Source organism: Phasianus colchicus, chromosome 3 (assembly GCF_987193195.1).
Source record: "Phasianus colchicus chromosome 3, bPhaCol1.hap1.1, whole genome shotgun sequence".
Lineage (NCBI taxonomy): Eukaryota > Metazoa > Chordata > Aves > Galliformes > Phasianidae > Phasianus > Phasianus colchicus.
Genome location: NC_143438.1, coordinates 55,774,165 through 55,790,364, shown reverse-complemented (window position 1 = coordinate 55,790,364; position 16,200 = coordinate 55,774,165). Strand labels below are relative to the sequence as shown.

General features: G+C 35.6%; 1 protein-coding gene across 1 annotated transcript in view; it reads left to right on the top strand.

Moving 5' to 3' along the window:
• Positions 1-1,032: 1,032 nt before the first annotated feature.
• The window catches only part of ST18 (ST18 C2H2C-type zinc finger transcription factor), a 172,512-nt gene continuing 157,344 nt past the window's right edge, over positions 1,033-16,200 (top strand). The window contains exons 1-2 of the mRNA XM_031612844.2: positions 1,033-1,601; positions 1,886-2,021. Coding sequence (XP_031468704.2) covers positions 1,563-1,601; positions 1,886-2,021 — 175 coding nt within the window. The 5' untranslated portion in view covers positions 1,033-1,562. The remainder of the gene's footprint in view (positions 1,602-1,885; positions 2,022-16,200) is intronic.

The following is a 16,200-nucleotide window of genomic DNA, read 5'->3' as shown; positions in this document are numbered from 1 at the left end:
AATTGTTAAAGTGTATGAGCAATTGAATATTCTTTAAGACTTATGTGTAATGATCCTTTATTACTGCTATAAAGATTTTGGAGAAACTGTATCACAAACATGTAAAACTATATAAAGTTATTTCACTTTAGCTCCCATAGTCTGATGGGATGAGGTTAAAAATACAGGTTTATACTGCAGAATCAAACCTCACAAAAGGAAATGCAGACTACTGTTTATTTTACAACATAATGTCACTGGCAGTCATATTGTCCTTTCACAAACATACACAGCAGGTGTTTTATAATCTCTGGTTTTTAAACCCTTTGAAAGCATAAGAAAAAACATTTACTAGGAAGTTGTAAAATATATATATATATAAAACCAACCCAAATATAGCAATGGCTGCCTTCTAGATAAGAAAGATGGATGATTTGGATTGGATTCTACAAAGAGGATTCCGATGCTGATCGGACTATTCAAGAACAAAATTATAAAAAACAATGAGAACAATTTTTCATCTTTTCACATCTGGGAAATAGTTGTTGTGTGTGATTTATTGTCAGTATAAAGAAAAGCCCTGGATTGGTTTGTGTGAGTGGAGATCAGAGGATGTTACTGGAAGCACTGGGTCTTCATTCCTTCTCTTCCTACAGAAAATTAAAAAAAAAAAAAAAAGATAATTCTGCTGTTTGTCAAAGTATACCTTTGTGGCTAGCAGTATCTAGAGAACAGAGGGATTTGAAATAATAAAACGAGTTGGAAGGGATTTACGATTTTAAGAACACTTGAAATTAGCAAACTGGAATGCAAAATGTTTTTTAGAACTGACTTAAGAATTAATTTGCATAGTGAGGCAGAATATTGGATCAGAATCCTTGAGTTTTGTTAATACTGAACATGTGAAATTTGGATATAACTTTTGTGAATACGTCCTGTTTCTTTAATGAAGAAAAGCAGAGATTTTCAACAGGTGTCTTGAATTTTGCTGGATGTGAAGTAAGATAAGGTGCTGAGATTTCTTAACTCTGTAAAGGCTTTAGAAGGCTTTAGGTTAGCTGCTTAACCTGTCTCCAGGGACCCAAATCTGTGCAGTAAAGTAATTTAAGATACTCTTTTCAGATTATTCCTTGAGGAAAACAAATGTGAGTTATAGTGAGGAAAAGATCATGAAAGATCTAGAGCAAATGGATTTAGCAGAGAAAGCAAGACTGGAAAAGGTGGATTAGAGATGATAAAGTAAATGCAGCGCAATATAAAGACGGAGAAAAAGTAACACCCTTCTCCTTCTCTGCACGCACACACATAAGTTGTTTACAAAAGTGCCTTGTAGTGACTGCTGGTGGTGTCACTCCGTCCCATGCCCCAGAGCTATCACCGGGCCTCATGGGAGATGTGACTGCAGCATCGGACATGGGACTGTTTGTTCACTCACTTTCTGTGAAGAGAGTTTTGAACTGTGTTTTGAATAGACAGCATTTTCTTTGTGTGGTTGGTAAATAACACAGAGCAAAGTTAGTCAGCAAGTTGCATAGCTTCTGCATTCTGATTCTTTGGAGCCCTTTTGTACCAAGCTTGACAGGATGTTTTTAACAGAATGTGACCTCACTGGGATACCAGAGGTAAGGAAAAAAGTTATTGGGGCTGTTTGGGAATATTTTGCTCAGGATTGACTGAAAATGTTGCTTTAAAATGACTCTTGGAAAGAAGAAGGTTTCACTGTTGTCTGTCCAATGATTTTTTTTCAGTGAAAATCAGTGTCTTTGTAAGGTACAGTAAGTTCTCCTTTTTTATTATTTCATACTTGTGGATAAAGACACTTATTTGAAAGTCTCATCACTATTATATACTTTCTCTAATGTATCAAGCAAAAGTAATAGAACATCATGGTTTCTTTCTGAAACAGAAGACAATAAGTAGATCGAGTCCAGTTCTTCATCTGAGTCCTCAAAGCAGCAGTGCAAGAACCGGGGTGGTGGCAAACCCAGTGAAACCACCAGACAGTGGCCCTCTGGACCTCTTCACAGACTCACTTGGTAAAGGTAAGGCAAAACTGATATCAGTGCATTTTCTGGGTAAGACCATACATGTTTTCATCACAGATGTGTGACGACGGTTGGTAGTTTCATTGGTACAGCTGCAGGCAAGGGGGTAGTGGCTGTGAGGTGCCCCCCACTCCTCCCTCTGCTGGCTGGAGTGTGGTGGGCAGAGGGAGAAGGCACTGCTGTCAGATGCATTTTGGGGTTTCTTCAGCCTTAGTTCCTTTTGGGCCCTTCACAGGGATGGAAGAATAGAGTGTAGCAGTGTATGGTTTGAAGGGGATTTAAAATGGAGTGTTTGAGTTGTTCTGGAAGATTTTTTTAAAAAACATGTGGTTTAAGATGTTTGTATGTATACATGAGATAAAAGTATTGTTGGCTCAGGCTCAACGATCTGAGTGGTTTGCTTATATTCAGGATCTAAAGGGGTTTCATGAAAAATGAAAGAAAAGTGCATTATTACACAAAATAGCCTTATGAATAACAGGTATCTCGCTGTTCTGAAATTGAATTAACAGTACGTGATGTGTTTTATTATGTATACCAACTGAACAACAAAGCTTCATTGTTTTTGCAGAGAACAATCGTGGTGTTTTTTTTCTTTTTCCAAACAGTGCAGGTGACTTAGCAAAAAGTGAAAAAAAAAAAATAAAATAAATGCGGGGATCAGTGATAGAAGAGTGGAAGGAAATTAAGTTTTCAGAATGTGTAAAGCTGTTATTCATACCTGAACTTCAAAAACTTACTTTTAGATTTCTTTGTTATTCAATTTGGAAAGTTTTGCAACACGAGTCCTGCTGACAAACTGCTTTTTGGTAAATAATCATGGAGATGTTTACTGATTAAATCATAACTAGCTTGAACTGCTTTTTGCTCTGAGGCACATAAGGAATGAGAGCATTTTTGTTATGAAAAGTTAGAAAATGAATTGATCAGACTTCACCAAGTACTGTAAAAGACAATACAACCACATTGCTACTCCTAGTAAGGCAGGTACTGTCTTTGTTTTGACAAAGCATTTGCAGTGACACTTTTATAATGTTGAACTTGCTACTGTACTTTGATCCACTGGTGCGTGATAGATAAGCTGCCAACGCTGTCCAAATTAAAGCAAATGTTTCCTCTGAAGAGGCTTCTAGAAACAAGCATATTATCTGAAGTAGGAGTCAGGCACGTGAGGGCGATTGAAGGTGATAAATGTATTGTTACAACTTTGTTATTTGTGTTGCAATAATACTTCCGGCCTACTCGTGGATCAGATGCTGGGTACCGTGCAATAAGAAACAGATTTTATATGCTAAACAGCAAATGATATAGACATGAGACAGTAAATAAAACAAATATGATGAATTATTCAAATTGCAAACCAGGTGTTAACATGGAGTTTTCTTTTTTAAATATCTTCCTTTGACAGTACGTTAGTAGTTTTAGGTGATTTTTTATAGTATCTCATCTCCTACAGGTAAACTGTCACAAATATTTGGAAGCTTGTTCTCTTTTAGTCTTTCTGTCAGGAAGATGTGGGGAATGACAAAATTTAGTAGAAATTTAGTTTCTCCCTGAATTCGAATGTGGTCATACAAAAGTTGAATAGAAGTAGGCTGATCAGTATTTCTATGTATCTTCTATATGAAGATACATAAACCAGTAGAGGTCAGTGCAGAGTGCTGAAATGGAAGTACAAAGTCATTTTAAAAAGCCTTGTGTATTTATACTCTGTACTTACAATTTTAAGTTTTCATTGAAAATACGGCAAAGGCTTACAGTGGTTTACAGTTGCCATCTTTGAAGAGATGCATTAAAAATACTTGGGAGAAGGTGGTAAAGACAAACAGCTTAAACAGACTTCTTTAAGCAGTAATGTTCATGTTGCAGCATGTAGTATCTTGTGTAGAGTTGCTTATTTTGTCTAATCGTTATAGAAGCAAATGTGTGATATTTATTATATATATGCTGTAGTGACAAATGCATCCAGTAGATGGTTATGTAGCAAATTAGGAGAAAGGGTAACTTCTAGGAATCAAGTTTTCAGTTACTTGAATTTAAAATAAGATTTTTTTCTCTATTTAGGTAAAAAATTTGTCTAATTAAAATTGTCTGGCTTTTCAAGTCCCTATCTTCCTTTGTGTGTATACACGCAGACAGACTGTGTAGTAAATTGAATTATCTTTTGTTTCACTTTTAAAGCCGTTGTTTGCTCGTGGTTTCCTTTTGTGATATAGAGCAAGGAAAAGAATCAGCGTGTACAGTCTGTGCATGAAAAGATCCTTCAACGTGTATTAGCTGCAAAAGCTCATCTCTGAAAAGCTTCTGTTCAGTATGCTTTCTGTGGATCTAGAAAGAGCAACCTGTGTGTTCCTATTGTGTTTCCTTGCATTTTAACTTTTATTTAACCTTGAAAACTCGCTTGCTTTTAAATTGTAATAGTTAAATATTTAAGAAGTCCTAAGATCTTTATTACTAGATAAAGATAGTATACTCTATTTTGATTTCAATATTGACTTATGTCTGCTGTCTATAAGCTTAGGGGAAATTATCCCAATAACTTTAGAAAGAAGATCATGGAAACGGTGAACATTTTTGAAAATCCTCTTCTCTTGTTCTGTTTGTCTTCCATGTTCTTCTTTAAATTGATTACAGAGGCATTGAAAGGTATCCAGCATCTCTGAAAAACTTATTTTCTTTTTCTGTGTTTTCTCTTGCACTTAATGGTGACAGGTATTAGGCAGAGATCGAGCAACACTTTCTTGTAGGATGCTCTGTTGTGTGAAATCAGTTTGGAGTGCTTAAAGAATGGGTTATTGCATTATCCCTGCTAATTTTAACAGTTATCAGCAGTACAAACCAAGGTTGGAAGGTGCTGGAGATGTCACAAACAACTCTTACATATCTGATCACACTTTTGTCACTGTAACATGACATACAGGTTTCTCAATCATGTTGAATTTCTCATGAAATTTATACATCTCCCTTTATACATGTAGTATAAAATTATGGCTTTGGCAAAGTCAAAGAAAGTCTTCATGAATCAACAATGAGGACAAGAGATCTACAAACTCTTTTTTCTTGAAAGAAGTGAAACTTAGAAATAGTCTTGCCTATTTTATAACACAGGATCCTATCTAACAGGAAGCATATGAGTGATGAGTTATTAAACGACAACTTCCACTTTGATCCTAAAAATACTACCAAAGGCTTGGATGCAATTCAGTACAATTTTTCTGAATTTAAAGGGGAGCAGAGAAACAAGAGAAACTACTGATTGAACATAAAAGTCAAAAGCTCCTTCTTTCTTCGGATAAATTTATGATGTAAATAACATTTTGTTACACAATATTTTCTCATACGCTTTTTCACATCTGCTGGATGTAAGAGGTGTGAGAAACTGTATTTTGCTGAGGCACAGCAGAAGTGTTCATTTGCAGTAACTGATACTTTCAATAGTTGTGGGAGAAAGCCTTCCCCATCACTTTTCTTGAAAAACGGTAGAAAGGATGAAACTAAGGTGGTTCTTAATACTAAATGGTCTGATTTTAGCCAGTCAGTGTTGAGGTCCAAATGTCCAAGTATTTGTATTGCTTCAATTAAGTTTGTTTACGTGTTAAATTTTATGAACATCTGGTCTGCCTTTTTCTGTAACATATGGGATATAAAACCCCCCCAAATCAGGAACAAAAATAATGCTGCTGGAAACATGTACTTCAGTCAAGTATAATGTTCTGCTAGAAGTTTGTCATTCTTATCTAAATCCATACAAAATATAGAAGATAACAGCAGATCTAGTTGTGAGTAAGAAACAGAAGGCCTACCTTAATCATTGTAGACCTCAGTTCCTTAATAGATAAGCATTTAGTATTGTCTGGATTGTGGTATTACTCATACATTTGTACAGGCATGATACCATTATATTCTTATTTTATCCCTCTTTTCTGATGTCTTTTTTTTTCTTTTTTTAAATTCTTTGTATGGCAGCTGTGCAATTATTCTACTCCTGAATAGCTAAGTTTTATTATTAGCGTTCATTACCAAGTAATAATTTCTCAATCTTCTTTTGTGTGTATGTTTTTGCATTACCTAGTATGAAGTAAACTGCCACTGAACTGTAAAGCTGTGTGTTCTGTTTAAGCACGTATTGAAAAATTGTGGGCTTGTGTCCAGATGGGAATAGCACTAATTCAGTCTGTGGTGATCAGTAATTGAGATAGCTACACTAGTGAAAAATCTCTGCTTATAAACAAGAAAACTGTGACATTTGCACCAGAAATTGAGTTAATTAAGGTTCCTTACCTGTAATTACATTATCAATCTGCAGGCTGCAAAATAACCTAAAATAAATTAGAGCCAATAAATTCAGATGACAAACGTACTCAAATAAATTTGAAGTTTAACATTCCACAGGGAGAAAAAGAAGATATATTATTCACCAATATCAGGAATAAAGGAACAATCTAAAGGGGTGGTATAATTCTGGAAAATGTATTCTATGTTACAAGAAAATGTCAGTATAATAATTTCATTTTTGATGGCTCAACCATTTTAGTAATACATGTAGGTAGAGGAAATTTTGTTTTGAAGCTACTTAAGTCAAAAATTCAGTTTATACCCTTCCACATTAGTCCTGGCACTATAGATGATTTTTTATTTTTTTTTTCCACTTTGTCCTACATTTCTATTGTGAATCTCTTACCTGTTCTTTTCACTGTGTAGTTCAAGTCAATATTAGCTTTTTGTTTTTCTTTTACTTACTTTCTTGTGGACCAAGAGTCAGATTTAGACTCCAGACTCTTCTTAATAGTCTTTACCTTTTATTGAAATCAATAGGATGCTAAACCCAAGAATTTCTGTCTTACATATTCCAGTACTAGAAAAACAACTTATTGGTATTGCAGACCTGTCACCTTTATCATGTCAATATTAAAATTGAGGCTTAAGTAGATTTGAAGCTTTCTAGAAACTCTGAAAATGATTTCCTTTTCATAGACAATTTCTCATTTGTTTCTCTCACAATTTTGTATCTCTAAGAGGCTTAATCATAATTGTAATAAGTGTACTTTTAGTTTTTCTAGTACATGGTCATTATTTGGCTACAAGCAAAGTCATTTCTGAAGACCTTTATATTTTTAATGTCTCCTCTAAAAGAGGATCTTAAGTTTTGTCCTTATTATAGAATAACTCTTTTATAACAGAATTTCAATATGTCGGAGGAACTCACGCAGATTATAGATATGTTTGCTCAATATGCTGCCAGCAGCATTTAAGTACAGGCTTTGCAATATTTAATAAGTACACAGTCTTACATTTTCCTTCTGTACTTTAAGGACAAACCCCAGTTTCACTTATATCCACAAGGTTTTCCTATACTGTAAAAATGTAGGGTTTTTTTTGTTAGTCCAGAAAAAACATGCCTTTTTGCAAACTTTTTATATGTGTATTTATATATACTAATTTTTTATCAAAATACTTATGATTGGTATCAGAACATATACATGAATACATACGGAAAATACTATGAAATTTATTCAGGACAATTTTTCTTGCCAGCTCACTTCTATTTTTTTGTGGTATTAACAAGTTCAAATTGACATTTACTGTTTTTGAAAAATTAAGGTTTTTAAATTTAAAAAAATCTTTAATTAAAGTTGAATGGAATATAGATAAAGATCTTAAAAAAAAAAAAAGTGCTAGTTGCTTTAAACAGCGTAAAGCAGAACCACATGTCACTTCCCTGAACCTGATTCATAGAAATGCGTTTATTTCCCATGAAAATAACTCTATTAATAGTGTTCCTATAGAAGTGTTAATCACATGACCGTGTGTCAAAAAATATTCCACTTTACTTACAGATTTACACTACTTCAAAGAAAATATGAGTAAAGATTTTCTGGTGTCTTACTGCTGGTGGTAAAGATGACCACAGAAAATGTGAATATTTAGAAGTAGCATGTGATGAAATAGAACTGCAGATCTTTGATATCAGTCTACAGACAATGTTTTCAGTGGTTTGTATTCATCGAATCATACTATAACCAAGATTGGAAGAGACCTCCAAGATTATCTGGTCTGACTCTTCACCAACTGCCAGCATTTCTCCACTAAATTCTGTCCCTTAATACATCTCAACATCTAAAGGTTTCTTGAGCGCTTCCAGAGATAGTGACTTAGCCACCATCTTGGGAAGCCTATTCCAGTACCTGACCACCCCTTCAGAGAAGAAATTTCTTTTTAACATCTGAACACACAACCTGAATCTCCCCTAGTGCAACTTGAAGCCATTCCTTCCAGTCCTATATTGACAAGATGATACACACTGGCTTTATAGCCTTCAGTTCAGCAAGATCATGTTTGGAGATCACATTGCAGCTGTGGGAAGAATCATTTTGCAGTGTCATATATTTCTTCATAGACGGGCAGTATTTAGTAGCCAGAGTACAACAGGTTTATAATCTTTCTGGAAACACCACTTGTGTTTTGGGTGATCTTCAAATGTGAGCACATCAGACTTCCTAATATCTTACTTGAACAGAGAGTAAACCTGGCATTTCTTTGCAACTTAGAAGAAAGGTAGCAAAAATCTTAATACTCTGAGTTAGAGAGTATCAGAAATAAAGTCTTTGTATACTATATAAAAACCACCTGATGTAGAGAAGAGGTATAGGATCAGTTCTGTTATATCCAGAACTTTTCTATTTTTCCTTGACACAAAAGGTGGCTGAGAGTAACCTGTGTCTGGCAGGATGAAAGTAGATGTATCACAAGATTGGCTTGTCTAAACAAGGAATTAATGATGAATCTCTAGAACAAAAAGGAAGGATACAGAAGATGGAGATATGGATAGGCTACACAAGAAAAACATAGAAACATTAACCTAACATGCAGGTATGGCATTAAGTAAATCAAAGCATATCAGGAACTGGCCCTAAAAAGGCAAATCCAGTACAACAGGAAGATTATCTGTCGCTACACAGGAATAAACTGATGAAGCAAAATATGTGCTTGCCAAAGAATGGAACAAGCAATTTAATAAAAGCAGATGTGACTAAGGTTGAAGTACTTAGTGACTTCAGCGGTTCAGTCTTCATCAAAAAGGTGTTTGTCTAGAGGCAGGGTTCAAGGAAGAGGAAAAATACCAGCAGGAAGTAAGGATTGAATTAGAGATTATTTGCAAGAACTTTACCTGTACAAGTTCTTGATGTGTGTAGGGTATTAAGAGAATTGTATGATTGCAAGGTTGTGGAAACTGCAGAAGGTTGCCAGTACTTCGAGAAAGAGATTCTACCCATCTTTAAAAAAGGCCAAATGATGAAACAGGGAACTAAAGACTAGTAAGACTTGGAAGACATTCCTGAGCAAATTGAGGGAGAAAAAAGTGTTTGGGAATAGTATGGGTTTTAATTTTTGACAAACTCAAACACCTTATGTGATGAGACATTTGTGGTTGAGAAGAGCAGATGTTATCTGCTTGGTGTAAAAAAATCTTATTGAATCTCCCACATTTTCATATTAAAGCTATTTTATTAAGAAATAGGTAGATGGAGTATAAAACTGAAAGGGTAGTAGCTAATGGGTCATACGCTGCTTTGATACCTGTGGTACATTGAGTTACTCAGAGATCTATCCTGGAATCTGTCCTATTTTATATATGTTCTGGCATATAGTGGTCTAAATACTGTATGCTGACAATGATAAAAGCTAACAAAACACTGTGCAATATTAACAAAATAATAGCTAGTATATTGAAGCAATCAATTTCCTTTAACTTAGTTCTAATTAGTCCACATCTAGAATATTGCATTCAGTCCTGAGTGCCCCCATACAAGACTTCTGTCAACTGGAATAAACTCAGTGGACAGCTACTGAGGTGGCAGAAAATGTCCTGTGAAGAGACTCTGAGAAAGCAGTTTGATCTGAAGAAGAGAAGCATTCATAATAATAATAATTTAAAAAAATATACTTAAAAAAATCATGTTTAGGCAGAGAATACTGAAGAAATATTCGTGTTACAGCTTTTGAAATAACATTTTCCTCGTATGTGAATAATGCCTCCTGTCTCCTAAGTGAGCTCACCCATTCCCATGCATCAGTTGAGCTAGATTTGCTAAAGACCTCTAATGAATCCCTAAATGTTTTAAGACATTGCCTCGTAGATATGCAGCTGGCACTATTTAATAAAGATAAAATACCATTTTGATATAGGTAATAATGAAAAAATATCAAAATGATCATTCCAAGTATAAGCTGATGGCTTGTGCAGGTCTCTTATCCTCTTATGCCTGCTGGAATGATCTTTCCAGGGAAGGAGTCCTTGCATGGCCTATGGATTCCAAACCATGCCTTTTAATTGATTTGATGCTTTACGCCTTATTTGGGCTTTTTCTCTCCTTGGAAGAGCTCAGAGCAACAGTGCAGTCAGAAGCATGCGTGTTGCCAGCATTATGATGAAGGGAAAAGGAAATAAGGATGTGGACAGTAAAAGCTACTGATGGGTGATTGGAACCTCTTTAGTTTGCACCCGTATGTTCTGCCTATCTTTCAGGAACCTATCTTTCAGGGAAGGCCCTCTTGGGAGTTACAGTGCATGAGCAGAAATGTAAGCAAACCCTACTTGAACTCCAGGCTAACAGGAAATAGGTGAGCAGATGTCACAGCAATGACAGTGATAAGTAAGCCTTGCAAGACCGGGCTTGCTGTTTTATTTATTCATTCTTGTGGTGGATGTATGAGAGTTGGATGTGTTGAAATATGACACTGCAAAGCCTTATCTGCTTGCATTTGAAGAAACAGACCTAGTCAATGAGAGAAGAAGCTTTATTCTGATTGTTTCTTTTTACATAGGACAAAGAGAAGCAAAGCAAATAGAAGCAGATGAAATAACAATTATCAATGCAGTAACTGGGCAGGAGCTGAAACTTGCAAACTTGATGCTTGAAAAGTACCTAGCGCTAAACCGTGGAAGAGCAAGATAATGGAGACTTCATCTAGTTTACAGCTAATCTAAATGGGAAAGTTGTTGGGCTGTACAGAACTGTTCCCCTCAAGAGCTCTAAGGCATGGAATACTATAATCCCCTGGTATTAGGTAGAGAACTAGTTCTTTGAAATCAGTATTTACAGTTCTGGATTTATTTATTTGAATATTTTTTTTAATGCTTTTATTTCAGACTTTAGGAAAATGTGATTAATGCTGCTCGTTGTTATCTCTTGCAAAGAGTTATTTAATCATATTTAAACCCATACTAGTGTCACATTAAAGTATGTATCTCTTAAAAAGTGCTCACAGCACTTTTGTCAAATAAAATATATGTTATGCATGTACAATGACAGAGGGAAAGGAAGAAGCAGAGATTGCCAAGGACAGACAAGGCTGTGCTGAGAACATTTATTGATTGGAAACAAATTAGGTTTTTTTTGTTTAGCTTTGATATTTTTTTCTTCTCCATATTACATGAAGTGGTCTCTGTCTGTGTGTAATTTTTACTTTTTAGTGCAATCTGCACCTGTGGCCTTTGGACTTAATGTTTATGACAGATGGACTAGACTGTGTTTGCACCATTTAGTGTATAATCCTTCTGTATGTATCTATGCCATGGTAGGCAATGGCACTGGCCCAATGGGCATATTTATTAGTGCAGACTTCCTATCTGTTTCCATTGTTCAGTTGCAGTGTCCTTTGAGCCTAATGGACCTTGCTTTGTACTGGGCCCACCTACAAAATATTGTTTCGTATTCATGCCAGATTATCTGCTGCAGACTCTAGTCGTTTTTTTCTTCTTTTTTTAAGTACTCCAGTGCATTTGCCAACTAGAATGCTTAAAATGGATCAATTCCATATTGTAAATGCTCTTCTTCTCCTCTCAGCCTGCGAGCTTCTTTTTGGTACGTACTTGTTAGCTTTGTTTGCTAGTATCAAGATGCTTGATTAAAAAAAAGTCTGCTTTTGCTGAACTGGCTGTGTCTCATGCTACCTGAGCACCCACTATATTGAAAGCAGAAATTGTTCCTGGCAAAGCAATGGCCCTCATAAAACAAGGTGCAATGAATGCAACCCTGTCTGCAGGAGCCTGCTGGCCCATGACTGGCAGCCTGGAGCTGTGCGGCATGCTCCACGCCTACTGACTTCATGTGTGACGTGTGTGGAAATGGGGTACTGCTGCACAAGAAATGTTGCCTTCTGTATCAGAAGAACAGCAAAACTAATGTCAAGCAAATCGAAAATTGTGCTACGCTTGGATACTTGAAATGTTAGGTGTTAGATCTGTGAAACAAGTAAAAGACAGGACAGAAATGATATACCTGTAATCTCAAAGGATATTTTAGTATTGCATCTTGTTCATATAGATGTCACAATTTCATGTGATATAGTATATATATACCTATAATAGAAACACAAAAACCCTTTTTGTTGTTTGTAGCTGTTTTAAATTTGGCATATCTGTTTTTGAGAAAAAACCTAAACTCTAAAATTTCCATACAGAATGTATGACTGAGTAAGGACTTGTGAAGGAATTTAAAATCCATTTACAAATACTCGTGTAGTTTGTGTACTTCATTCACTTTCAGTGCTGTTGAAAAGTTAGCAGTTTAGAAGATTAGATACTCAAACTGTGATGATGAAGCTAAATATAGGTGAAGGACTCTATTTTTAAACTCTGGAGATGATTTTAGAATTTGTTATTGAAATTTGAGAATCTCATGGTGGTTATGTTTAGTAATCATCTTTCATGCTCTCTATACTTTTTTTTCCACTGTTCCTTTAATGATAACTGAAATAGTTTCACCAGTTTTACACATATTGAAGGAATCTGTTGCAGAATGCAGTGTAGAAAATGTGCAAGCTAGTTGTGGGCAAATCCTGTTTAATACCCTTCAATATGAATCAACTGTGCGATGGTTCTGATTTTTTTTTCTGCATTTGCTGTGGCATTATCACATCTTTCCTGATAGATTATTGCCTACCTACTCACTGAAAAAGCAGTTTAAGTTGCTTTTCCCTGCCGCCAATCAACGTGATGATGAATTATCTTCTTAAAGTGACCATAAAAGCTTTAAAATTTATTTTATGTAAAAGCCATTCGTAAGCTTTAAGGTGAGAGCAGAGTTCAAAACAAGATATACTATAGAAGATAATATTGTTAGGTACTTTGTTGTTGCCTTTTTTTTTGTTGGTGGTGCTTTCTTTTGCATTAGAGTGTTCATAGCCACCATACAAGAAAACAATAGATATATCATCCAAGTTTGCCAGGACAAAGGACTAGTCTGTTTGTTACATGATAAGATTGAGTTTAAAATGATTGCAATGCTTGAGTTCTTGATTGAAACCCTCTGCAAATAATGATCTTTAGGGATTGTGTCATAGTGTACACAAGCTACTTGACCACTCAGCTGTGATTATTGTAACTTCAGTGATTGTATACACAGTGCCTTAAAACTGCAGAGTATCGTGTCTTGCAAATGGAATTACTCAGTTACTTGCTAAAGAACCTCGCTGATGATCTTATGAAAACAGAACAGCAAGGTTATGACTATCAAGAATATGCAAACTAAAACTGCCAACATTGAGGCACAGTAGTGAAAAGTACAAGGTGCATGTCCACATTAATAGATCATTATCATATCTCTTCTATAGATGTCACCTGATTGTTAGCCATGCCAGTTTACCATACATTTATATACATACCATCATGTACGCTAGCATTTGCAGGGTTGCCTCTGTGATGTCTACAAGTAAATGTGCATTTTTCCACCCAAAATCATGTGTGTCTTAGAACATGGCTGAGTCAGTCTCATCTGGTCATGACTTCTCTCAGACAAACTTTAAATAAGAGATTTGCATAACATCCAAACTGGTCAGTGACTAACTAAACGTTGAGGACATAAGATACTGTGATAACTAGCAGGAATAGATGCTTTCTGGCCTTTAGTGTCCTGACTCTGCATGTCTGATTCAGGACCTCTCCATCTAGAATATTACTGTATTTATGCGTAGCTTAGCTGAAATCATCTTCTGTCACTGAAACCATTCTCTCATGTTAGTTCTCTGATATTGTGGAACTCCTTGTGCAAGGCTTACTACTTTTTCTTACTAGTATAATTTCTTAAGAGCTACAGTCTCTTTCCTTGTCTAGACCACAGGAATATCTATCAGTTCTCTGACAGAACAGAAACCCATATTTGTGGATTTACAGAAGGCACTTGAAAACAGTTGTTCGAAGTCCATGACCTCTAAGGCCTTGATCAGTTTTCTATTTAGCTTTGTGATCATTTATATTTGCAGAAAAATAGGGTGGTGTTCTTGGGATTTTCTTTTCTAGGTAAGATTTTCATACTGGATGCAAATAAAGTTACTTGCCCTACCAATGGCTTTCCAGAGTCCAACCAGCAGATTTAGCCACTAATTTGTAATGTCTATAGGATTAGGTTATTCTGATTTTTAGAATTATACAATCACACTGCCCCTAGCCTACTGTGGGATTCCAATAATATCACTCATCTGAGGAACTATTAAGCTAACCAGCTGTTTCTGAACAGCATTTCTTGGGCTAGATCACCTGTGACTTTGGACAGTCCTACAGCAAAAGAAGCTGCAGGTTATTGTGAAGCACACCTGGCATCTTTGAGAGTATTTCAGATTTTCAATGTCTGACTGAAGATTTGTAACTTTGTTTTCCACCAATTTTATTTCCTAATGTGACTGCACATATTATTTAATGCAATTACATTGTTCTGTCTTTAAAATTGCATTTTTCTTTATAATTACATTTGTCTTTAGAAATTATTTTTAGTAATCCAACTCTGGTGCTTCACACAGAAGTTAGAAGCAACTTGGTTTAATCTGTATTGCACTTCAATCAGTCATTGTATCTACACCTTGTAAAACAAGGAATTTCTTCAGGGTTGAACAGCAAATATCAGAATTAGAGCTTGAAGAGTCACATTTGAGTGCTTATATGAGGATTCTTACCAATATAACTTAGGAATAAATAGTATAAGGCAATGTCACTTGTGCCCTTTTTTTTTTTTTTTTTTTTTTTTTTTACATTTTAGATATAAAGTATCTTGTTTCCTTAAAAGATCTGTAGTTCCTTTTCACATGGACTTATCTGTTCCAATGAAATAATGTAAAACTTATTCTTATTATGCAGTTATTCATAAAATACAGACAGCAAATACCAGAAAACTACAAATACTGGAATAATAAATGTTAAAAGAGGACAATGAGTGTATTTGTAGAAAGATTTTTTTTTTAATTTTTCTACAATATTTGTTTGATTAAAGGTTTTTGTGCTTAAAGACTTCCAGTTTTATTTTACTAGATACTGGCTATAACAAAACTGTGTTCACTTTACTACTTAATTAATGGTGGTAGTTCAAGCTGCTGCTTGGGTAAAATGGGTAAAGATATCATTGACTTTGCTGTCACAAGAAAAAGAGAATGGGAGTTTAACTGCTAATTGTAACTCTTTTGTCAGGGTTGAAATCCTAAGTTAATCACAGAATGACCAGGGTTGTAAGGGACCTCAAGGAATCTCCAAGCCCCTGCCACATGCAAGGCCATCAACCTCCCCATTTAATACTAGACCAGGCTGATATGGGATATTTCACATGAAGTTTTGTGCTGTTGAGGTGCCCTCTGCATACTGAACTCTATGGAAATGTATAGCTTTAGCACTGGGTAATGTGAAAGGGGGGACTATCAGTAGTTGGAATCAGTTTTCTCCCATTATAAGAACCAGTATAGACAGAACTTAAGTACACTCTTTAGCCAAACCTAATAAGCAGTCAGTTCATTTTTAAATCTGTCCCTGTGGTCATCTTCAGTGTTAGAAAAAATAATTTTTCATATGTTACTTGCACGTGAACCTCACAGCACAACCTTAGCATGTGCCTGTGATTTATTTGGCCAAGTGATGGGCTCTGTGGGATTATTTCATACATCCCCCTCACTGTGCTGAATCCTTTTCTTCTGTTTCTTGGTCGTGTTTTCATTCCACCAGTTAATACTGTGATCAGTGAGGATGAGAGAATAATCCATTCTTTGTACAGGTCTTATGCCTGCCTTCCGTCTACCTACATGTTTTCCCTAAATCCTGTGGTTGTTGGTTAAGTGCAACGGAGACAGATGGAGATTGTCACACCTACATAAAAATGACGAAGAAATGATGGCTGTTGGCCATTGACTTGCAGTG